Genomic DNA, 25,485 nt, shown 5'->3' on the forward strand with positions numbered 1-25,485 from the left:
TCTTTTTTATTGGCGACAACAAAATAAAGTCATCACTTTAAAGTTGACGTCTTTAGCTTTACCAGTTAGCACGTTTCTTTGAAAATTATAGAATACAAAAAAAAGTTTACTTGCACGTTTCACTGAAAATTATAGAAGAGAAAAGAACCCACTCTAAATGAAGTGTCGAGGCTCTAAAACGAACTTAATAAGGGTAGTGCAGCCATACAAACATAACCAATAATTGTCAAAATATAGAGTTTGCTGTTGCTATGCACACACGAACACTGAACCATCTCAAACTGTTGAACCCACGAGACCACTACACCACAAAGGTGTGCTATCTCAAGTGTTTTCATTATTATTATAATAACGGCATTGTTACTGTTTTAGATGATAATTATATATACACACAATATATTTCCTGAAGAAGCGGGTTCATTTGAACCATTACACGTGGGTCCGCCCCTGCTTAGATACTATGTTAGTAAGTATTTTAACAACTCACGTGATGAAATATAAACGTGTGTTGCTATGTTTAAATGCTTTGTTAGAAATTATTACCCCCAAAAAAAAGCGTTGTTAGAAACCATGCCTCTAAGATCTCCGGAAGTCATATTGCTTGAACCTCGAACTGCTAGAAGTTATGCTTCAAGGCTTATATTGGCTGTTTTGATTTAAATGTTTAATTAGTCTTCTGTCGTGTCGTTGTGATCATTGATACGCATGGGTGGTATAAGGAAAGAATGTGAGATATTTATTTTTGGGACTACGAAGCGGTACCTCGGGAGTGCCCCTATTGATTTCCTCTATTTGTTGTATTATCTGTTGTTGTTGTTCCTTAACTTGTAAGATTCTTGCTTCCTTACGTGTTGTATTCGTTTTCTTTGATTCCATGTTGTTATCTTCCGTAAATTCTTATTGTTACACTTCCCGGTCATTTTATTATATCATTATATCTTCTGCTTTGTTTCTTATTATTCCCAGTAGGGCCTTGACCTGACCTTGTCACTACTCTACCGAGGTTAGGCTTGGCACTTACTAGGTACCGTTGTGGTGTACTCATACTATGCTTCTGCACATGTTTTTGTACAGATCGAGGTACATCCTATCTGCCTCGATATTAGAGTGTTGTGCTGCTGCTTGGACTTCAAGATACACATGCCCGCGTCCGCAGGCCTCGGAGTCTCCTTCTATCCCGCCCTTTCCTTATTTCTTTATGTTTTTTATAAAGAGTGACGTACAGGTCAATTGCAACATTGTATCTAGAGCTTGTGACTTATACATCACCGGGTTTTGAGAGTTATTTATACTTTGAGTTATAGTTTTTATTTATTACAGTTGTTGACGTTTCGAGTTTTAACTTAATGTTTCAGTTACTCCGCATGCTTATTAGGCTTACCTAGTTTTAGAGACTAGGTGCCGTCACGACATCCTACAGAGGAAAATTGGGGTCGTGACAACATGACTATTTATAGAATAAATCTTTCATGTATCTAGCCTACACTACATATAAACATAATAACTAAGTCTACACCTTACATCTTTCAAGGTACATGGATGACACTACTAGACATTGTATCTTCTAAAGTACATCTGTGTGTTCACACTTCAACACTCAAGACCCACTCCCCCCCCCCCCCGAAACTGAAGCACTACCAAAAAGCAATGGTATCATAATTAGGATTCTGCACCAGTTCCTTCCATCGAAGAACACACTGAAATAAGAAATGTAGGACAGATCAATATCATAATATTGGTTGTATGGGCAGAGCGTAGGCCAGTCAAGAATTCACACTTTCAGATAATAAATTTAGCGGAAATGAGGATGCTTAGACAGAGGTGTATTTAGGATTTTAAGAACATGAGTGCACCATTATGTTAATTAAAACAGGCATGGAGAATTAGAAATTTCTTTATTTATTAATTATGGAGATCGAACCCCTAATCCAAGGGACAAATGGGACTCTCTCCTTGGAGGAGCACGGGCTTAGTCAAGTAGAACCGGGTTGCGCTGCTTGATGCTCTGATCGAAAACAAATCAGTGGGGCCATGCCGGTACGACTTAGTCACCAGAGTAGTCACTTGAGCATAGGTGGTCACAAATATATTTAGGTACATAATCTAAAAAAATTAGTATGTTTATACTGAACCTAGGGAGGGGAGCATGGGTGCATGTACCCCATCCTCCTCTATATAGAACCGCATCTGTGCTTAGATGGATGTGTGGGCACACTTGAAGAGCTGACTGAGGATGTTCGCCTTGATATTGCCGATGGCTGGAAAGATCTTAGTTTTAAGACCGATGTCACTTTCTGAATTCACTGACAGGTGTGTTGCAACTTTACCTATATGTTGTTACTCGGAGTTTTGATGCATTAATGAACTCGTGAATATCTTAGATTTTGGATTATAATGGTGGGAGGAGTACCAGTCCAAATGTTAGCTAATGGGCGGGAAGTTTGTTAGTTATTTACACAATTTAACTTCAATCGTATTTCATCGTAGTTGTACTTTAATTTTATCTACCACGTTGAGCACCAAACCATCCGCCTTCACTGCTTCAGACTAGGTTTTAACCAATTACGACTTATTAAACTTTTGGCTAATTAGCCACCTTGTTTTGGTGCTAGATATATATTATGAATTGATGGGAGCAAACTCTGTTGTTGTAAAAGAAAGAAAAAAAGAGAAGACAAAACAAAAGTGAAAAAGTCAAAGAAAGAAAGAAAGAAATGAGAAGAGGAGAAAGAGATATGTGAAAAAGACTAAGAAAGAAAGGAAGTGTGAATGAAAAGACTACAAAGTGTGAATGAATTAGAATTAAATTGGTTTAGAATCGCGGTGTCCGCATGTTCACATTTTGTTGAAGATTTCAGCTGATTCTTTTGCCTATAAATAGGCATCCACTTCTCGTTTGTAATCCATCCTCACGACATTCTTCTCTCTTTGAATATCAATTAAGTTATTCTCGTGGCTGTGGAGTAGACAAAAATTACCAAACCACGTAAATTTTATCTTGTCTTGTACAATTAATTGCTTTTCTCTTTAAATATATGTTTCCCTTCTATTAGTCTCACATGCTTCCCAACATGAACTTCAGCATTGCATGGTTACTCTAACAAACTTGCTCGAGACTCCTACACGCGGTAATAGCTGTGGACATATTACTGTTTCTTATTAATCCAACAAAAGCAAAAGAGTGGGGTCCAAAACCCAGAAAGGCCCTGACACGGTAAATCCATTATAGAACTAGTGAAACCTTCATCAAATGGTGCCACTTCTAAATTTTGAGAAGGAATTATCAAGGAAATGGTAGCAGAAACGAACACATTTTAGTAACTAAACAACAAACTTTGTGTTTCTTCCCATCACATATGAAAAAGGCCCTAAAAAAAGAAGTGAATCTGAAGGGGTCAAAAGAGTATAAAAGGACGAAACTCCAATAGCCAAGGCATAATCCAATCTATTCGAGCAATCCAAAAACGAAACCACCAGCACTGGTGACCTCATCCCAAGAGGAGTTGCTAAAGACTACTATCTGCGCTATCAACACAAAGAGTTCATAACATAAACACATGATATGACAACAAACTGGAAAAGGTTTTTGTTCCAATGCACTTCAAAGTGCAGCTAAGATACGATGGTGTATACAACCATATTTACCCAGTCTAAGCATCAGGGTCATCAGCCATACAAGTGACATATGCGAGTGAGAGTAGTTGAGAAGTTTTAAATGAGTAAACTAGAGGGAATCAATGCGTCGACATGAATCTGGCACAGTTGGACTATACCCACCTATGCTTACCAGTGTATCAAAGACGGTGTCTATACGTGGACGTTCATCAGCTGCAGGACGCACACATGATTGTATAAGTTGTGTCATTCTAGTGCCAGTGTCTGCATCTATCTCAAAGCTTTCATGAACTATGGATCTTCGATTCAACTTTTCAATATAATAACCTGGATGATACCCATCCTTCCACTTGCGCTCCTTTTTGGTTATCAACTCGAGAAGAAGAATGCCAAGTTCAAACACAGTTGCTTTCTCAATGGAAGCCTGATCTGCAAAATACCAATAAATTGGTCTCGTTTCACTTTACTGATGGGAATGACTCTATACGTACATCTAAAGAGTGGTTGTGAGCCTTAAACATCAAACAATAATTGGAGTGTACATCTAAAAATATTCAATGCCTCTAAAGTTTACACTAGAGATTCAAAGCTAGTAGAAACAAATACTATATTATTTTATTATGAGAAGATTGCATTTTCAGTGTCCAGCTGTAGAAAATGGTTATCTTCTGCTAAAGGTGTAGAACTTTCAAACACAAATTGTGGTGGTGAAAAAAGTTAACAATAGAAGATGAATCTATAAAGAGCACAAGAGAACGACAACAAAGGCTAAAAAGACGACTAACTAAGTGCGGGGTAAAGCCTTAACCAACCAGTACCAGAAGTTAAGGAACCAAGAAAAGGGAAGAAATTATAAGTTAGCAAGACCACACCAGAAGATGGATTAAGACCTGAACCAAGTTAAACACATTAAAGACGAGCTCCTACAAATTTTGAGGGAGATAGCGAGAGGAAAGAGAACGAAGATGATATTTCAATCAATTGCTTATCAGAATTCACGAGAATAACTTTGCTGGTCTCCATACATTCTTGAGAAACAGAATCAGCATACCCACTGTAATCCCGCATAATCCCACATAATAGGGTCTGGGGAGGGTAGAGTGCACAGAGACCTAACTCCTACCCTTGTGGAGGTAGAAAGGTCATTTCAACAAATCCTCGACTCACGGAAAGCATAAGCACAACAATAACGAAAAAGGAATACGGGAATGTAGAAGCCATGAAAAGAAACAGTAACAACAACAAACCCATGAAAGAACCAGTAACAACTAACAACAGCAAAGTAATAAGACGACCGAAGAGAAAGAAACAACACGTAGTACTAGAAATCTAAAAATAGGAAAATACGAGACTACATACTAATACTAATGGTATGGAAAAGAAGAACACTCGACTACCCACTACCCTCTTACCCTAATACTCGACCTCCGCACCTTCCTATTAAGGGTAAGGTCCTACGATATGTCCTGCCTAAACTTAAATATTATCATAGAATTAGATATATTGAAGCAGATGTCTGAAAAAGTGTGGGTTAGAGAAGCATGTGATTCAGATTGTGTCCTCATAGGTATGGAAGTGCCTTCGAGAGGTTAGAGTATTATGACTAATTTAAAGTATTCAATTATTTTTTAAGGAGAGAAAATATGCAAATGAGTTCAGAAGTACCTTGGTTTTTACATGCAAGGATAAAGAGAATTGAGGTTGCACAAACTATCGTCTTCTCAAATTTATGAGTCATACTGTGAAATTTCGAAAAAGAGTAATAAAGCATAGATTAAAAAATTATTACAAGGACGATAGAAAATCAGTCCAATTTTATGCATGAGATCTACAGTAAAAGCTATATATTTGTAAAACAAATAGACCAAAACAATAACGAGAAGAAAAAGGATATGACAAGACTTCATTGACTTAGAAAAAGCATATGATGAGAGTGCTAAGAGAAGTCCTTTAAGGTGGTGCTTGACCAGAAAAGAACTCATTTTAAATATATTATATACCTTAAAAGATACATTTTCTTTTATCAGATACCAGAAAATATTTGTATAAAGAAGCTGAAACAAAAGAAAGAGTCCTTAACCAGCATGAAAAAAGAGCACGAAATAGAGAAGGTTCCTACTTGGCCGGAAGTCGTTTGACGTCACGGAGAAGTGAATCTTTAGATGATACAGGCGGGTGGAAAGACAAGGAAATGCAGGCACAGACTAACAATCAGTAGAAGGGGCTTCTTGATTTGTCAATCACTGATGTTGCCTTCGAACAGTAAAGCGATACAGGAGGTGGGATAAGGAGTAGCAACTCTACAGCTACAGAGTCACAGGTCACTCATAACTTCAGCGTTCATCAGAGAACCAGTTCTCTGTAGTTCTCTAAAACGGATGGCAACGGGGCAGAGTAGGGCATGCGGGCTGGGCACGCTAGACTCTTCTGCAAAACGCTATCGGAAATGTCCGACCACCCTAAGTTGAAAGAGAGCTTGAAAAACATGATGTTTCTTCTTATATAATGAAATTGAGTAACAGACCCAATGTATCTCCAAAATCTGTTCAAGTTTTGGAAAATAGAAAACTGAACTTATTTTTACTTCAAAATCCAACAACTGATGGACCTTAACCTGTCGCTCCGAGGCAAGCACCAAAATATAGCAAATCCAACATAATTTGAAATAACAGGTAACCTCGATTATGTGCTAGCAAAAAAAGCTAAAAGGGTTGCAAAGCAAACTTAGGGAATGAAACAAGAGCTCTTTCAAAGATCTTCGGAGGAGAAAGGATGAGGCGAATGCAGGCAAGTTTTCAGATGCAGTTGGAAGATGTGGCAAAGAGAGATTTCTTTGAGAAAAAATCAAGGTTTCTATGGCTGACTTGTGGAGAGAATAACACAATTCTTTCAATCGAGAAGCTAGCCGTTGATGATAGCATTTCAGAAAATGCATAAGTCACCAAACTAGAGAGAGAACATTTCAGAAAACCTAGAGGACAAGAATTTATATTTAGGGACCGAAATGCGGAGACCAAGTTTAGTTTGGAAGATATGCCAAGAATCTCATAGGAGGAAAGAAACTGGTCACATAGACACAACATGTGCAACTGGTGCTATCTATGCATAAGAGAAATGCAAAGTAACTACCACATAATTTTTGTATTGCAAGGTGACAGTTAACCTCTGTGTTATGTTCCTGAACATGTTCAAGTTGAAACGGGTATTGCCAAAATCTCCAAAAGAGCTATTTATGTGCTGGAATAGAAAAGATATCACCAGGAAGAAAAGAAAGCTGTGGACCAAAACACCTGCGTGCATCTGGTAGATAATTTGGAAGGAAAGGAGCCTCAAGTGTTTGGAAAGTAGACACGAACCTATTTATAAAATCAAGTTTGATTGCATATGTTTGCCGTCATTTTGGTGTAAAATGTTCTAATAGAGGACAGAGAAGAACTCATCGAGTTCATTACTGTTATACAAGGCTAGGAAGTTTTCCTTTTGTACTCATGTAATACCCACGCACACAGTACCTCGCGGTCTAAGTAGGTTAGCATATGAGGTAGTCAGGTGCCAACCTTTTGTTGTATAGCACCTTCTTGGTGCTGCTTATCAATAAAAGCTTTACTTTTACCTGATTAAAAGAAAGAGGTGTATAATGAAGCTTTTGCAAGTGCGAACCGTAGAAAAAAAGACAAACTGATTTTCTTATGATCGCAAATTTACAGCAGGAATCATCGTTAAACTTGTACCTGTTTACCTAGCTATGGACGAACCAACCAAAAGTATACACGATGATGTACCTTGTTGCTTGCAGATGAAATAACATAAGAGTCAACAAAAATTTACTCCAAATAAGAATTGAGGGCAAGTAGAAGAAAGAAGAAATATATGCACTATAATCTCTGCCCAAAAACATTATAAGGGAGTGATATTGGAGCTTCATACCACAATATCCACAAGATCAAACATCATAAAAATGTGGAAGTTAAGATGAAAGTACGATAAGACAACAATGAACACGATTACAAAAGATCATATTTTGTACAGTGTGAAAGAAAGACGAGACAAAATAAGAGAAGGTGGCCTGGGTAGACCTCCATATCCATCCAGTTGTAGGTGCAAAAATATATGATTGAAGATAATAAAAGGGACGAGACAGACCTAAAATCACATGAAAAAGGTCTTGAAAGAACCATAATCGGCCTAAATCGATATAACTTAGCTAAAAAAAGAACGCAATGAAAGCAAATGGATTCATATAGGCGAAAAAACTAGTTGAGACTATGACTTAGTAATAGTTGTTACACTCACATTCAGAGGCGGATCTAGGATTTGAACCTTATGGGTTCCCAACATTTGGGCAAAAGTGATACTTTAAGCAAGTGAGAAAGTTTTTTAATGTTGGCTGGAAAGGTGCCTATGGGTGCTGTTTGGTGAAAAAAACAAAAGTGACGTTAAGAAGTGTTCAAAGGGATTCGAACCCCCGCCAAATATTCAGGAACATAGCTTAAGCTGGTTCCTTTCGTTTTCCACTGGACCAACACCTGATTTTGCTTATGGGTTCCAAACTAAAAATACTTACACATTTAAATTTATCAATACAAATACAAGGCTCGGGTAAAAGTTACTGGGTTCCCGGGAACGCACACCCGATACTATGGATCCGCCCCTGCTCACATTAGCTCTTGTTTTGTGGTCAAAAGACAGAATTCTCACTAGATGCATGTATGTTTGCGTATGATAAGCATGCACTTAATCTTTGGATGAAATACGTATGGGAAAATAGAATGGACACGCACTCAAAGGTGTGGTGTACGGTCAATAATAGGAGCAGTAATATAACTTATGGAGTAATAAAGATGCACAGATACCTGAGGCAGTGGCAGAATTGTAAACCCCGAGTGTCTGCGGGAATGCATGGACTCTAAAGTCCAACAGCTTAATGTTATATTCCTGCATCGAAAAAATAAATAGACAACATGTAGGAGATATTCTCAAGGGAGGAATCAGGGGATATGACACTGAGAGACACGGAATAGCATTTCAGACCTCATCTATCATACTATCAGTACAACCATTACTCCAAACATCAAACTGCTTCCGGCTTAATGTTATCAGGAGCAGTGCATAATCAGTTGCCACCTTCATTCGCTCCTTCCACCCAAATTCAGCTAAAAGTGTGTAACAGAGTGTTAGCAAGTGCAAGAAACAACTAATTATTCAGACTCCCCTTATTCAACAAAGTTCAAGTAAGTCAATACCAGAACGAACTGCATTCCACAAGGGTGTCTTGAACTTCATATCATAAACTACAGCAACCTTCTTGTCAAAACAAAAGCCAATCAACTTCATCAAGCAAGGATGAGACTTAAATTCTGACCTTTCAAGTAATACAATTTCATCCTGTTGCAAAGTCACAAAATTAGTGAAATGACAACACAGACAGAACCAATCAGTGAAATATAGCATTTACTCACCCGGAATTTTCGTGGATACGAATCATAGCTTATAACCCCAGGAAAGATAAAATCCCATGTTTTGACAGTAACCTCCCGCATTCCTTCACCGTCATCTATAAACCCCCGGAACAATCTGCCATATCCAATGTGCTGGATAAAATTCTCTTCACAGAACCCATTAGTGATCTTCTCCAACTCATCATGGCTCAAATTTTTTGCATCACCCACATTGAAACCTTGAGGAGGACCCCTGCATATTTTGTTCATGTTAGCTTAGCCACTAACAGGAAAGATGTGGAACGAATAGACAAAACAAATGTCTAGTAAAGGATGAGGAGAAGAATAATATGTTTTGGATGGCTAAATCTTTCTAGGTCAGTTCCTTTAACTGGAATTGACCAGTAGAGAAGAAAGGAAGACAAAATGTATGGCATACCATGACACAGAAGAAAGGTGCTCTATTTTCACTTGGTGTTTTGTTTATATAAGGAGTAAGGGGTAGACACAGGCTGATTGTTATAATGGTGAGTAAAATTAGACAAGGATCGTTATATGGTGAGTAAAACAACAGAAAGATTGTTTAATTCAAGGTCATTTTTTTGTCTTGGAACACTCTTTGCGGATCGCAAAATGCAAAGTTTTAATAGTAAAGGGCAAATGATGCAATAAGTTCTGAAGAGTTTTATACCACACAACACATCAAAGGGATTAAAATGTAAATCGAGCATAAAACCTTATGTTTGCTTCATAAAGCTGTACATTACTAATTTGACAACTCCTAACGGCACATCACAGTTATGAGCATTAGTATTCAAGATTCCAGTGTTTCACGGAGGACCATTAGGCTCCCCGTTCACACAATCATCTGGAATTTCCAACACCTCCAATGGGCATCCGTTCACTAAAAACATTTTACTAGTCAAAAAAAAAATCTGGAGGCACGTGTATACTTAAAGACTCCTGATTATACCTAGGATTTAAAAAGAGATTAAATCAAATAAATAAATAAATAAGGAAGAGAGTGCTATGATATAAATTGGGTAAAATATGAAGAACAAGAGAAGTAGGTGTCCTAAATAATCGTACAAAATAATAGAGGGGAAGAAAGATTACTCCTTTGCAATTGCCTCGTAGCCTTCCAGAAGACGTTTAAAGTTTTGAATGAAAGCTTCTGGATCAAGCCGGCCACATCTAGCCATAGGCGAGCTTCGAATATTGTCTCTGTCATAGCGAAAATATGTTGCCGTCTAGCTTTCCCAATTCGAGCAAGAATGCCTGTACGTCGTCCGCCATTTTTAGGTTTATACCCGCATACGGTATAAAAATGGGTGAAACATTTACCCACAAAACAAAATTATTTAACCTTACATATACATTTATTTTTCTACCCATCAAACTAATTACATTTCTGTTATAAATATATTATATTATGGATGTTCATTTATTACTCCGTTGTAAATAAGCTTGAAGAAGCTTATCCATATGGGGACTCCACCGTAAATATGTTTATATACTCTATTGGAAATAAGCTTCGTGAAGAAGCTTATCACTTCGATACCCGATTATGGATAAATATTACCCCGGTAGAAGATTATCCATACCGGGTATAATAAGCTTATCCTTTCAGTACCCAGTTATGGATAAACATTACCCCGGTAGAAGATTATCCATACCGGATATAATAAGCTTATCCTTTTAATACCCAGTTATGAATAAATATTATCTCCGGTAGAAGATTATCCATACCATGTATAATAAGCTTATCCTTTCAGTACCCAGTTATGGATAAATATTACCCCGGTAGAAGATTATCCATATCGGGTATAATAAGCTTATCCTTTTAGTACTCCGTTATGGATAAATATTGCTCTCAGTAGAAGATTATCCATATCTGGTATAGTAGCAGCTTACACAGCAGCTTCCTTTCTTCTATAAATAGAAGAGATTTGAGTTCATTATGTACATCAGTTTGAATTCGAATAATATATCAGTTTCTCTCTATACTTGTCTTTACTTTATAGTCTTTATTTTATAACACGTTATCAGCACGAGACTCTGTCATCTCGAGCAAATATATTGAAAGTATCTGAGGTAAGAACTTTCTTTTCCTAAATAATGTCAAATCTTTCTAAACTTGAATTTGTAGCCCTGGATATATCGGGCAAAAGTTACATGTCTTGGGTGCTTGATGCTGAAATTCATCTTGATGCGATGGGTCTGGCAGACACCATCAAAGACAAAAATCAGGCATCAAACCAAGACCGTGCCAAAACAATGATATTCCTACGTCATCACCTTGATGAGGGCCTGAAAATGAAATGTCTTACTGTTAAAGATCCAGTCATACTGTGGAATAATTTGAAAGATAGATATGACCACCTGAAGATGGTCGTTCTTCCACAGGCACAATATGATTGGACTCATCTAAGGCTACAAGATTTTAAATCTATCAGTGAGTATAATTCTGCTATGTTCAGAATTATTTCCCAATTGAAGTTATGTGGTGATAATATTACTAATCATGATATGTTGGAGAAAACTTTCACCACTTTTCATGCCTCGAATATGCTCCTGCAGCAGCAATATCGAGAGATGAGATTTAAAAAGTATTCTGAACTTATCTCACATCTTCTTATAGCCGAGCAACATAATGGGCTATTAATGAAAAATCATGAAAGCCAACCTAGTGGTTCTTGTCCATTCCCTGAAGTGAATGAGACGAACTTCCACCAAGCTAAACGTGGAAAAGGTCGTGGCCCCAGTCATGGTCGTGGTCGGGAAAGAAACTCTAATCATGGTAATAATAATGCACCAAAGAACACTCCTCACCACCAGCAGTGAAAAAGGAAGGAACAAAAGCATGAAGTGGTGCAAGCACCAAATGCATGCTATAGATGTGGAGAAAAAGGGCACTGGTCACGTACCTGTCGTACGCCAAAGCACCTGGTTGAGCTTTATCAAGCCTCCCTAAAGAAGAGAGAGAAAAATGCTGAAGCAAATTTTATTTCTGAAGATAATTTAGACTTCATGTATTTGGATGTAACTGATTACCTTGCACTCCCAGAAGGAGAAACAAGTCATGTAATCGGTGGTGAATCTATAGAAATGTAAATATTTTAATTTTTGTTGTTTGTAATAGATAGTATGGTTATGTAATTGTTGTATATAAAAAAAAATTATGATTTGATAATGATGTTTACTATAATATATCTTATTTATGTCATTTTGAAGAATATGGATAATATTATTAGATCAACTTAAACTCTAGCAGAGTTTGCAAGAAATATACAACCACCAGAAGTAGTTATATTTCATATATCTCATTGTAATTATATTTTGTTAACCACCAGAAGTGGTATATGTCTATGATCACCAGAAGTGATAATTTAGGCTTTCTATGGTTACAATTGAAGATAAGCTACATAAATATTCTCTATATTAAATGCACGCCTAGATTTGCTCCTGAAGTAGTAAATATTTTAAAAGAGATTGAGGCATCACAATTTGATGTGATTAATGCGCATTCAGATAATTATGTTCGATTTCCTGAAGGATGAGAACTTTGGATAATATTAATCCATTCCCTGAAGTGAGTGTGACAATATTAATAAATCGGGTAAATATGAACGCACTCTTGATGTGAATATATCACAATTCACCTTCAGAAGAGGTAATATAATTGAGAGAATATATACTCAATATTTCGTATTTTAAATTTGCTCCTGAAGAAGTAACACAATTGAAATTGCCTCCTGAAGTAGGAAAATATTATGAAGAAGAGTTTTCTTGTGCTTAAACAATTGTTTTACATTGTTTATTTGATTGTGATTTTCTCTCATGATACCAGAAGTGTATGAGAAATATTTGATAGTACAAAATGTATCAACAACTCCTGAAGAGCTAACTGTTTGCCTAAAGGATACATGACACCAGTAGTGCCCGATAAATATTAGATTGTGGATAATAAATGAAGGCTCTCGAAGAGCTTATATACAAATATGTCATTCATATTATATGATTATGGTCAAAACATATGTTGTAGTAAACCTGAAGTTTACTAATACAAATGGTTATCATATTGAGACTACAAATGATTGGAAGATTGATAATCTTCATGTTTCCACAATCATAGGGGGTAAAATAATATGTATGTGAGAAGTTACCCGCCTTATTCTTTAATTTGTACTATATCATGTATCACAGTAAACCAGAAGTTTACTAAAGCAAAAGTTTATGCCATAGTAAACCAGAAGTTTACTAAGAGATAGCACATGACATGATAAACTTGAAGTTTTCATTTGCCATTTTTAAATGAGCTATTTGAGAATTCAGATAAGCATATACTAAAGAACTAGAAGATTCTTCAGGAATTCTCATGTGTTGCTTGCTCTCATAATGAATTGATTATACCAGCTAAAGTTGGGACTAAGACCCCTGATTCTGAAATATATAAAAGGTGAATATGGGCCCGTTCACCTATCATGTGAACCACTTATAGGTGCATATATGAGATGGTTACATGTGTAATTATTGTCAACCTGCAGTTTGGCATTTGGAATTGCTTTTCTCGATTAAGAGCATAATTTTCAGATTATGAAATCAAGACAGTTCATCTTGATAATGCTGGTTTATATCCAAGCTGGTTTAGCATTGAATACCTCCTATTAATGGCTAAACCATTGCTTATGAGAACAAAGCTTCATGTGTTGGTCTAAGATTTTCTAAATTGCATATAGCAGCACTTGTATGCATCAGATCAACAATATATGATAAGTCCTCCCTTCACAATTGGTTTAGGATCAGAAACCAAATATTTTTACTATCTTTTGTTGTGTGGTATATGATTAATTTCTCTACCATAATACACAAAGATATGTTTCCCAAAGATGATTGGGGATATATGTTAGTTTTTCTAACATTTGGGGATGGAATAAATAGTTGAAAAATATGCTATATGAATCGAATTATCATTAATATGATCCTCACTTAGAAGATAATTCAAGTCGAATGCCAGAAGCATTTGCTGATCCAAAATTAAATATCATATTTCAGCTACAAATGCTCCTATTAAAATTAAAGTCCCTGAAGGATAGAGTTTACTGTACGCATGAAGCGTGGTAGACCAATCGGTTCCAAAGGTAACAATCCTTGAAAAATAGTAGGAGCTAATGATCAAAATGATCATAATGAGGAGGAAATAAGCTCTAGAAGAGCCCACGACATAACATTTCATGAAACTCCCGAAAAAGTTCAGGTACCTGAAAATAAAGAAAGTGATGAGATCTCCACAAGTTATGTCGCTTCGGAACTGACACAAAATGATCGTCGACGATATATTTAATACAATATAGTGCACAATATTGTAAAAGATTGTGAGGATCGGACTAGCAGTCCAGACACTTGAAGATGTCATACCATTTAGATACAAGTCTTAACCTATATGACTTATTTGGCTAAATCTATATGAAGATCCTTGAAGGATTGAAAATGCCCGAAGCATATAATTCAAAGTCTTGAGAAATGTACTCGATCAAATTATAAAGATCTTTGTACGGTTTAAAGCAATCTGTGCGCGTGTGGTATAATCGCCTCAGTAAATATTTGCTGAAAGAAAGTTACATAAATTATGTTATTTGTCCATGTATTTTTATAAAGAAAATGTCATCAAAATTTGTTACACTTGCTATTTATGTTGGTGACATAAATCTTATTGGAACTCCGAAAGAGCTCCAAGAGGGTCTTAAAAATACTTTTACATGTACAAAGTGTACCCATTAAGTACACCAATGAATATTCAATCACTTGAAGTGAATAAGGATCCGTTCCAACCTCTAGAAGAGGATGAAGAGCTCCTTGGTCCTGAAATACTCTATCTCGGTGTAGATGGTGCACTTATTTATCTTGTTAATGCTAACAAAAGTGGTGCAGATCGTATTGGTAATGCATATGCAGGTTATTTATCCGATACCCATAAAGCTCGATTTCAAACCGGCAAGCAGGGAGTGCATATGATTGAGATTAGTGATTCATTCGAGAAACATGTGGGTTGGAATGTGATAAAAGACCCACAATATTATACGGAGACAATGTTTCATGCATAGCCCTATTAAAGGGAGGATTTATAAAAGGAGATAGAACGAAACACATTTCACCAAAATTATTCTACACACACGATCTTCAGAAAAATGGTGACATTGATGTGCAACAAATCCGTTCAAGTGATAATCCAGCAGATTTATTCACTAAATCTTTGCCAACTTCAACTTTTGAGAAGATGGTATACAAGATTGGAATGCGGAGACTCAAATATTTGAAACAAGGTTTTCATCAGGGGGAGTAAAATACGCGATGCACTCTTTTTCCCTTACTAAGGTTTTTTCCCATGGGGTTTTCCTTATAAGGTTTTTAATGAGGCACCTAACAATGCGTATTACTAAATATGTGTACTCTTTTTCCTTCACTAGGATTTTTTCCCACGTGGTTTTTCCTAGTAATGTTTTAATGAGGCACATTATCTTTTAATGAACATTCAAGGGGAGTGTTATAAATATATTATATTATGGATGTTCATTTAGTACTCCGTTGTAAATAAGCTTCCTGAAGAAGCTTATCCATATGGGACTCCACCGTAAATATGTTTATCTATTTAAGTACTCTATTGGAAATAAGCTTCCTGAAGAAGCTTATCACTTCGATACCCGGTTATGGATAAACATTACCCCCGGTAGAAGATTATCCATACCGGGTATAATAAGCTTATCCTTTCAGTACCCAGTTATGGATAAACATTACCCCCGGTAGAAGATTATCCATATCGGGTATAATAAGCTTATCCTTTCAGTACTCCGTTATGGATAAACATTGCTCTCAGTAGAAGATTATCCATATCTGGTATAGTAGCAGCTTACACAGCAGCTTCCTTTCTTCTATAAATAGAAGAGATTTCAGTTCATTATGTACATCAGTTTGAATTCGAATAATATATCAGTTTCTCTCTATACTTGTCTTTACTTTATAGTCTTTATTTTATAACAATTTCAAGGAATTTTCTCTTTTTTCTCCAATTCTTTTTTATTGCTATGCTTCTTTTCTTTTTTCCTTTTTCCTTACTTTTCTCCTCTTTTTTGTCGTTTTCACCTTATTTTTTTCCTTTTTCTCTTTTATTCATTTATTTTTGCCCAAATCGTATTATTGTTATTTTTATCGTAACTTATTTCACACTCAAATTTGATTTTTTTATTTTCTTTATTTTTAGTTCATTTTCTAATTCCACATGATTGTCATGCAAACCTTGATCTCCCTCCTTGCAAATATCAGTACACACTCTACCATTAGCAATAACATAACCAGATATTATTACATCTCACGTTTTCGTACGTTAAAATTTTATTTTCAGTTAACCGACATAGACTCAGGGATGAGATCATCTTGACGTTAACATACTTACGCTATTTATAACAGGCGATAAATAAGTGTTATGAAGGATAAAGAGGTACATAGATTAAAGAAACGAGTTTCGTTGAAAGTGGCCAATTTGGAATAAAATACAGTTCGAGCGATAGTACCCGATAATTATGAACTAGTACCATGCAAGGTACCATATGACCACGGTAGTATAATGTATAGAGTATATATATAGTATATTAAAAATAAATAGAATTTTAAGTAATTTGGGGCAATTTTAAAATTATGCGGGTAGTTGATTAATTACCGGGTAACGGAACATTACCCAGTTAACTAATAAGCGGACAAAAATTAACTAATTATGCCCAAAAGAAACGTGGCACAAGGCCACTAATTAGGAAGGATGACTCATTAATACATGTATAGATGTCTTAAGTTTAAAGAATCTTAAACTTAAAGTCTTAGTAATACTTGAAAATCTTATCCCATGACATTTAGAAGGAATGCCTTGTAAAGGTTTCAAAGCCACAATCTGCCTTTAAGCCAAGGACGTGAAGCAGAAACATTTCATTTCAATTCATTAGAAGAAAATTTCGTCCAAACTTCAACAAATTAAGTAAAATTTCATTCAACAATTAAAGAAACAGGAACTTCATTCTTTTGCGTTCAACATATTTCATAGAAGCAGAACTTCATTTCATTCAAATAATTCAAGAAATATGTATGTTAAGGCTCTCCCTTCTTTCTTTTGGCATGGTCCAAATTATACTGAAGAAACGAGCAAACACACAGTTTTCATAAATTACTCTATTCATAGAAATAGTAGGGGTGTCTATATTCTTGATTCCCCATGAGAATTATTATTATCTTCTATTCATGGGTCTCAGAATAATACGTAGTTGGAAAAGGTTATCCAGAAGAAATATTGAGATTATTACGCATTTTTCATGCATTTCACTCATTTATACATGTGCATTGACCCATGACCAGATGGCGTTATATACACATATATATGTAAATATATGTATATGGGGTATGGTAAAAGGTTACGGTGTTATATACGCACCACCACCTGAAAAGCTGGTATATGTTGATGATGTTGCCCACAGTGGCCGAGATGATATGATGGGATGCCCTCAGTGGCTTGATGATATTATGTACACCCATACTTATGCATGACACGACATTTATATGCATGTGCATGACGTTATAAACGTTTTAGAATTTACAAAGTTATTCAGATTTAAAGACATATTTCTATATTCCATGTGTCATCTCTAATTTTCATGCCTTACATACTCAGTATATTTTTCGTACTTGACGCCCTATTTCACGGGGCCTGCGTTTCATGCCCGCAGGTGCAGATAGGCAAGTCAACGGTCCCCCTTCTTAGGATCCCTGATCAGCGAAAGTTGGCGTGCTTCATTTGATCCGGGGCTGCTTTTGATTTTGGTACGATATGTTTGTATATATATATATGTATATGGATATGACGTGGCTTAGTCCCATATTTGTATAGTTATGTTTTTGTTAGAGGTCTGGGGACAATATGTCTAGTTGGGTTGTATGTGGCCTTATCGACTTTCAGTTTTGGATGTATAGTTGTCTATAGCAGCTTTGCCGGCTCGCCCACTCTATTCTGCATGTATACGTACATATATCTTGATGGTAGTTTTCCTTCATGTATGTTATTTTCGTAATGCATCAGATGTTATTCAGGTTCATATCTTAGACGCATGCTTAGGGGTGTTTGATAGGTAGGACTCAGGCACCCGTCGCGGCCCATCGTTTTGGGTCATGATAAAAAGTGGTATCAGAGCAGTTCTGTCCTAGAGTTGTCTACAGACCGTGTCTAGTAGAGTCTTTATAGGTGTGTCGTGAACCACACTTATAGATAGGAGGCTACTGGACATATAGGATATTATCCTCTATCCTCTCTTTTTATCTCGGATCGTGCGATACAAGAATTCATGTACCTAACAATATGTTATATTTTCAGTAATGCCTCTAAAGAGTACGACTGCCTAGAAGGGAAAGCCTGTGGACGGTGAGACTACTAGTCGAGCGCCACGAGTTACCAGGGCTCGGGGAGAGTCTCATGGTGAGGTTCCATCTTAGACTTTAATACCCCGCCCTTTCCAAAAGAGCTCCGAGGGGCACCAGCTCCAGCGCCTGCCCCTATACCTTCAGCACCTCAGTCGGATGCACCGGGTCAGGAGATGAGAGATGCTATTCAGTTATTGACCTGATTAGTAGCCGCACAGGCTCGACGTCAGGAAATAGACATTGGTCATGCAGATAGGTCTATGAGTGCGAGGGTTCATGACTTTATTAATTTAGACCCTCCGGTATTCACTTGAGCAGATCCAAATGAGGACCCTCAGGTATTTATTGATAGAGTGCAGAGGACGTTACGAGTAATGAAGGCTATTACGACTAAGTCAGTTGAGCAGCTTCTTATAGACTCCGAGATGTTGCAGTTAATTGGTATGAGTCTTGGGAATTGTCTAGAGGTGAGGATGTCCCTCCAGCGGTATGGTAGGAGTTTACAAAAGCTTTTCTTTGTCATTATCTGCCACCAGAGCTTAGACAGGCCAGAGCTGAAAGATTCTTGACCCTTTGGCAGGGTAACATGAGTGTTCGGGAGTACAACTTTCAGTTTGATTTATTGGCTAGGTATGCTCCCACTATTGTATCTAAGATGGAGGATCGGGTTCACCGGTTCGTGATAGGATTAGAGCCTCACTTGCTTAATAATTGTATGTCGGTCTCGCTTCAGCCAAACATGGATATTTCTCGTATTCAGGCATACGCTCAGTGTGTAGAGGAGCGTAAACAAAAACAGAGGGTCGATCGTGAGCATTATAGGGCCCAGAATAAGAGAGCGAGGTCTTCAGGTCCTTCTGGTGAGTTTCGAGGTGGTTAGAGGCAACAATACCCGAGGTATCCAGCCTAGCCATCGGCTAGCGCACCCCCTCAGTTTGGCGGTAAGAGATTTGATCATTCCACATATTCAGGGTCTGGTCAGAATTTCAGGTTCTCAGTGTAGGGGTGAGTCAAATCAGATGAGGTCGCCCTTGCCACGATGTGCTCAATATGGTAAGCAACATACCGGGCAGTGCCGTATGAGATTAGGTGTTTGTTATACTTGTGGTTATCCGGGCCACGTTATGAGGGATTGTCCGATGAGAAGTGATGCAAGTATAGCTCAGCCAGTGGGATCTGTAACTGGTTCGTCATCATTAGTACGCCCCCTAGGCAAGGTCCCCAAGAACCATTGAGTCGTGGTAGAGGCAGAGGCGGAACATCTAGCTCAAGCAGCCCTCAGAACCACATTTATGCGTTGGCAGGACAACAGGACCAGGAGTCATCGCCTGATGTTGTTACAGGTATATTATCAGTCTCCTCATATGATGTATATGCACTGATTGACCCAGGTTCCACCTTATCATACATTACTCTGTTGGTTGCTAGTAAGTTTGAAATAAAACCTGAATTGTTTAAACCTTTTGAGGTGTCTACATCTATTGGGGACTCGGTGATAGCTAAGCAAGTAAATAGGGGTTGTATAATAGTAGTTCATGGTTGATCTACCGTAGCAGATCTAATCGAGTTGGATATGGTAGAATTTGATGTTATAATGGGTATGGATTGGTTGGCTTCTTGTCATGCCAACGTTGATTGTAGAGCAAAGATAGTCCAATTTCAATTTCCAGGAGAGCCTATTTTTGGAGTGGAAAGGTAATACGGTGTCGCCGAGAGGAAAATTTATTTCCTACCTCAAGGCAAGGAAGATGATCAGAAAGGGTTGTATTTATCACTTAGTTCGGGTTTAGGATGTGGAAGTGGAGTCACCAACCATTCAGTCCATCCCTGTGGTGAATGAGTTTCCCGATGTTTTTCTCGATGAGCTTTCGGGTCTCCCGCCAGAGCGAGAAATTGAGTTTTCTATTGACCTACTATGAGATACTCACCCAATATCTATTCTTCCCTATAGAATGGACCCCACAGAGCTGAAAGAGTCGAAAGAACAACTAAAGGACTTACTTGAAAAAGGTTTTATTAGACCTATTACGTCACCGTGGGGAGCATCTATTTTGTTTGTAAGAAAGAAAGATGGTTCCTTACGAATGTGTATTGATTATAGATAGTTGAATAAGGTGACGATCAAGAATAAGTACACGCTCTCGAGGATTGACAACTTATTTGATTAGTTGCAAGGTGCCAAGTATTTTTCAAAGATAGACTTGAGGTCCGGGTACCATCAGGTAAGGGTTAAGGATGGAGATATTCCGAAGACAACATTCAGGACTAGATATGGGCACTTTGAGTTTCGGGTTATGTCGTTCGGTCTGACCAATGCCCTATCAGTATTCATGGATTTTATTAACCGTGTGTTCAGCCCTTTTTTAGATCAGTTTGTAATTGTATTTATCGACGATATATTAGTGTATTCTCGTTAAAAGGATGAGAATGTTGGTCATCTGTGTACTGTGATCAGAGTTCTACAAGAAGGGAAGCTGTATGCAAAATTTTCTAAATGTGAATTCTGGTTGAACTCTGTAACTTTCCTTGGTCATATCATTTCGGGTGAAGGCGTCCGGGTGGATACACAAAAGATTGAGGCAGTAAAGACTTGGCCTAGACCCACAACACCGACGGAGGTTCGTAGCTTTATCGGTTTGGCAGGTTATTACAGGAGATTTGTGGAAGGATTTTCTTCCCTTTCAGCACCTTTAACAAAGTTGACTCAGAAGGGAGCAAAATTTCAATGGACTGATGCTTGCGAACGGAGTTTCCAGGCATTAAAGGACAAATTAACTTCAGCACCGGTTCTAACGCTTCCAGAAGGGACCGATGGTTACATTATCTATTGTGACGCTTCAGACATTGGGTTAGGTTGTGTGTTGATGCAGCGTGGTAAGGTTGTGGCTTATGCTTCTAAACAATTAAGAAAGCACGAGAAGAACTACCCAACCCACGATTTAGAGTTAGCTGTGGTGATTCATACACTAAAGATGTGGAGGCAATACTTGTATGACATTCATATTGATATCTATACGGACCATAAGAGCCTCTAGTACATCTTCAAGCAAAAGGAATTGAATCTTCATCAAAGGAGATGGTTGGAGCTACTTAAAGAGTATGACATTGATATTTTATACCATCCGGGGAAGGCGAATGTAGTAGCCGACGCCCTCAGCCATAGATCTATGGGTAGCCTATTATATTTACGACCGAAAAAGAGGGAAATAGCCTATGAGGTTCATCAGCTAGCTAGTCTTGGAGTTCGGTTACGGGACTCAGGTGACATTGGAGTTACTCTTCAAAATACGACAACATCCTCTTTAGTAACTGAAGTAAAAGAACGCCAGTACGAGGATCCTGTGTTAGTTCACTATAGGGATACCACCCTTTAGAAGGAGAAGGTGCCGTTTGAAATTATAGAAGATGGGGTCCTCAGATATCGAGGACGATTATGTGTGCCTAATATTGCAGGGCTGCGTCGGCAGATTATGGGAGAAACTCACTATTCTCGTTATTCTATCCATCCAGGAGCAACAAAGATGTATCATGATATCAGGGAAATGTATTGGTGAGACGGAATGAAAAAGGATATAACAGAGTTTGTTAAAATCAAGCATCAGAAACCCGGTGGGTTATTGCAAGCTATGGAGATTCCGACTTGGAAATAGGAAGTAATCAATATGGACTTCATCGTAGGCTTACCTCGTACCCAGCGTAAGTTCGATTCGATATGGGTGATTGTTGATAGGCTTACAAAGTCAGCCCATTTTTTGCCCATTAGAACTACATATTCCTCAGATGATTATGTGACGCTTTATATCAAGGAGATAGTCCGACTGCATGGTGTCCCTGTATCTATTATCTCAAATAGAATTTACAACTAACTTCTGGAGGTCCTTCCAAAAGGGATTGGGGACTCAAGTAAGTCTTAGTACAACATTCCACTCCCAGACAGACGGACAGGCTGAGCGATTCAGACACTGGAAAATATGCTATGAGCTTGTGTAATATACTTCAAAGGTAGCTGGGATGATCATCTGCCACTTATTGAGTTCGCATATAATAATAGTTATCATTCCAGTATTCAGATGGCTCCATACGAAGCTCTTTACGGAAGGAAGTGTAGGTCGCCTATAGGGTGGTTTGATGTTGGAGAATTTGGATTACATAGGCCAGACCTGGTTCAGTAAGCCATAGAAAAAGTAAAGTTGATTCAGGATCGACTACTGATAGCTCAGAGTCGTCAGAAGTCATATTCTGACGTGCGGCGACGAGACTTAGAGTTCGGGGTTGATGATTGGGTATTCTTAAAGGTGTCGCCTATGAAGGGTGTGATGAGGTTTGGCAAGAAAGGCAAACTTAGCCCACGACATATTGGGCCTTACAGGATTATTCAGAGAGTGGGCCGAGTAGCTTATGAGTTAGAATTGCCCTCGGAGTTGGAGTCTGTCCATCCGGTTTTTCATGTATCTATGTTACGAAAGTGCATTGGGGATCCTACCTGAGTGGTACCCACGAATGATGTACAGATTACAGAAGACTTATCATACGAGAAAGTTCCGATTGCCATCCTAGACCGACAAATCCGCAAGCTGCGGAATAAGGAGGTAGCTTCCGTGAAAGTACTTTAGAGGAACAACAATGTGGAAGAAATGACTTGGGAGGCGAGGAAAACATGAAGTCTAGATATCCCTACTTATTTCCTCCTCCAGAAAAGGTTCCGACGAAGACATCATAACCATAAGGTACATGTACAAATTCTTTTATTGGTTATTGTCATTGGTCGTGTGAGGTCATTGTCATTATTGATAATTGTGGTCCTGTGTGGCGTTGGGTTATTAAGCTTCTACGGGGAGAGTTGGTAGTGGTGTTATTACAGAGGCGACCTTGCCAAAGTTATATAGATCACAGAGAGTTAAACATTCGAGGACGAATGCTTCTAAGGGGGGAAGGATGTTACATCTCGCGTTTTCATACGTTAAAATTTCTTTTTCAGTTAACCGACGTAGACGGGGATGAGATCATCTTGACGTTAACATACTTATGCTATTTATAACAAGCGATAAATAAGTGTTATGAAGGATAAAGGGGTACACAGATTAAAGAAAACGAGTTTCGTTAAAAGTGGTCAATTTGGAATAAAATACGGGTCGAGCGATAATACCTGATAATTATGAACTAGTACCATACAAGGTACCATATGACCACGGTAGTATAATATATAAAGTATATATGAAGTATATATATATATATAGTATAATGTATAGAGTATATATATATTATATTAAAAATAAATAGAATTTTAAGTAATTTGGGGCAATTTTTAAATTATGTGGGTAATTGATTAATTACCAGGTAACAGAACATTACCTGGTTAACTAATAAGCAGACAAAAATTAACTAATTATGCCCAAAAGAAACGTGGCACAAGGCCACTAATTAGGAAGGATGACTCATTAATACATGTATAGGTGTCTTAAGTTTAAAGAATCTTAAACTTAAATTCTTAGTAAGACTTGAAAATCTTATCCCATGACATTTAGAAGGAATGCATTGTAAAGGTTTCAAAGCCACAATCTGCCTTTAAGCCAAGGACGTGAAGCAGAAACATTTCATTAGAAGCAATTTTCGTCCAAACTTCAACAAATTAAGCAAAATTTTGTTCAACAGTCAAAGAAGCAGGAGCTTCATTCTTTTGCGTTCAACATATTTTATAGAAGCAGAAATTCATTTCATTCAAATAATTCAAGAAACATGTATGTTAAGGCCCTCCCTTCGTTCTTTTGGCATGGTCCAAATTATACTGAAGAAACGAGCAAACACACAGTTTCCATAAATTACTGTATTCATAGAAATATTAGGGGTGTCTATATTCTTGATCCCCCATAAGAATTATTATTATCTTCTGTTCATGGGTTTCAGAATAATACGCAGTTCAAAAGGTTATCCGGAAGAAATATTGAGATTATTACGTATTTTTCATGCATTTCACTCATTTATACATGTGCATTGACCCATGACCAGATGGCATTATATACGCGTATATATGTAAATATATGTATATGGGATATGGGAAAAGGTTACGGCATTATATACGCACCACCACCTGATCAGTTGGTATATGTTGATGATGTTGCCCCCAGTAGCTGAGATGATATGATGGGATGCCCTCAGTGGCTTGATGATATTATGTACACCCATACTTATGCATGACACGACATTTATATGCATATGCATGACGTTATAAACGTTTTAGAATTTACAAAGTTATTCAAATTTAAAGACGTGTTTCTATATTCCATGTTTCATCTATGTCTATTAAGTACTAATTTTCATGCCTTACATACTCAAAACATTTTTCGTACTGATGCCCTATTTCACGGGGCCTGCATTTCATGCCCGCAGGTACAGATAGGCAAGCCGATGGTCCCCTTTCTTAGGATTCCTGATCACCGAGAGTTGGCGTGCTCCATTTGATCCGGAGCTGCTTTTGATTTTGGCACGATACATTTGTGTGTATATATATATATATATATATATATATATATATATGGGTATGACGTGGCTCAGTCCCGTCTTTGTACAGTTATGTTTTTGTTAGAGGTCTGTGGACACTATGTCTAGTTGGGTTGTATGTGGCCTTGTCGTCTTTCAGTTTTGGATGTATAGTTATCTATAGCAGCCTTACCTGCTCGCCCACTCTATTCTGCATGTATACGTACGTATGCCTTGATGACAGTTTTCCTTCATGTATGTTATTTTCGTAATGCAGTAGATGTTATTCAGGTTCATATCTTAGATGCATGCTTATGGGTGTTTGACAGGTAGGACTCAGACACCCGTCGCGGCCCATCGGTTTGGGTCGTAACAGATATAGAGTAAGAAAACATAATTTACGACCATCAGATCTGTGGATATACTAGTTAGAATAGAAATGATAATAAAATATTGGAAAATGCAATAAAAATATAAGCAGCAAAAAGGACTTCTGGTACCA

The 25,485-nt window shown here is 37.6% G+C and overlaps 1 protein-coding gene across 1 annotated transcript; it reads right to left on the bottom strand.

Annotated features, from left to right (window-relative positions):
- Positions 1 to 3,425: 3,425 nt before the first annotated feature.
- LOC104237103 (probable serine/threonine-protein kinase PBL28) lies at positions 3,426 to 10,377 on the bottom strand. The gene is made up of 6 exons (XM_009791185.2): positions 10,170 to 10,377; positions 9,075 to 9,306; positions 8,859 to 9,000; positions 8,647 to 8,768; positions 8,469 to 8,550; positions 3,426 to 4,044 (listed from the first exon to the last, which is right to left on the bottom strand). The coding sequence occupies exons 1-6, from the start codon at positions 10,253 to 10,255 to the stop codon at positions 3,725 to 3,727; spliced, it is 984 nt and encodes a 327-aa protein (XP_009789487.1). The 5' UTR covers positions 10,256 to 10,377; the 3' UTR covers positions 3,426 to 3,724.
- Positions 10,378 to 25,485: the final 15,108 nt, after the last annotated feature.

The sequence above is a fragment of the Nicotiana sylvestris genome, chromosome 11 (assembly GCF_000393655.2).
Source record: "Nicotiana sylvestris chromosome 11, ASM39365v2, whole genome shotgun sequence".
Taxonomy (NCBI): domain Eukaryota; kingdom Viridiplantae; phylum Streptophyta; class Magnoliopsida; order Solanales; family Solanaceae; genus Nicotiana; species Nicotiana sylvestris.

What these genes read in the sequence shown, in the direction of transcription:
- LOC104237103 (XM_009791185.2), bottom strand. Translation starts at nt 10,255, where the DNA reads ATGGCTAGATGTGGCCGGCTTGATCCAGAAGCTTTCATTCAAAACTTT. An exon ending in TACGAGGCAATTGCAAAGGA is followed by an intron (nt 9,307 to 10,169) that starts GTAATCTTTCTT and finishes CAAAATATGCAG; the next exon opens with GGGTCCTCCTCAAGGTTTCA. An exon ending in GTGGAATGCAGTTCGTTCTG is followed by an intron (nt 8,769 to 8,858) that starts GTATTGACTTAC and finishes ACACACTTTTAG; the next exon opens with CTGAATTTGGGTGGAAGGAG.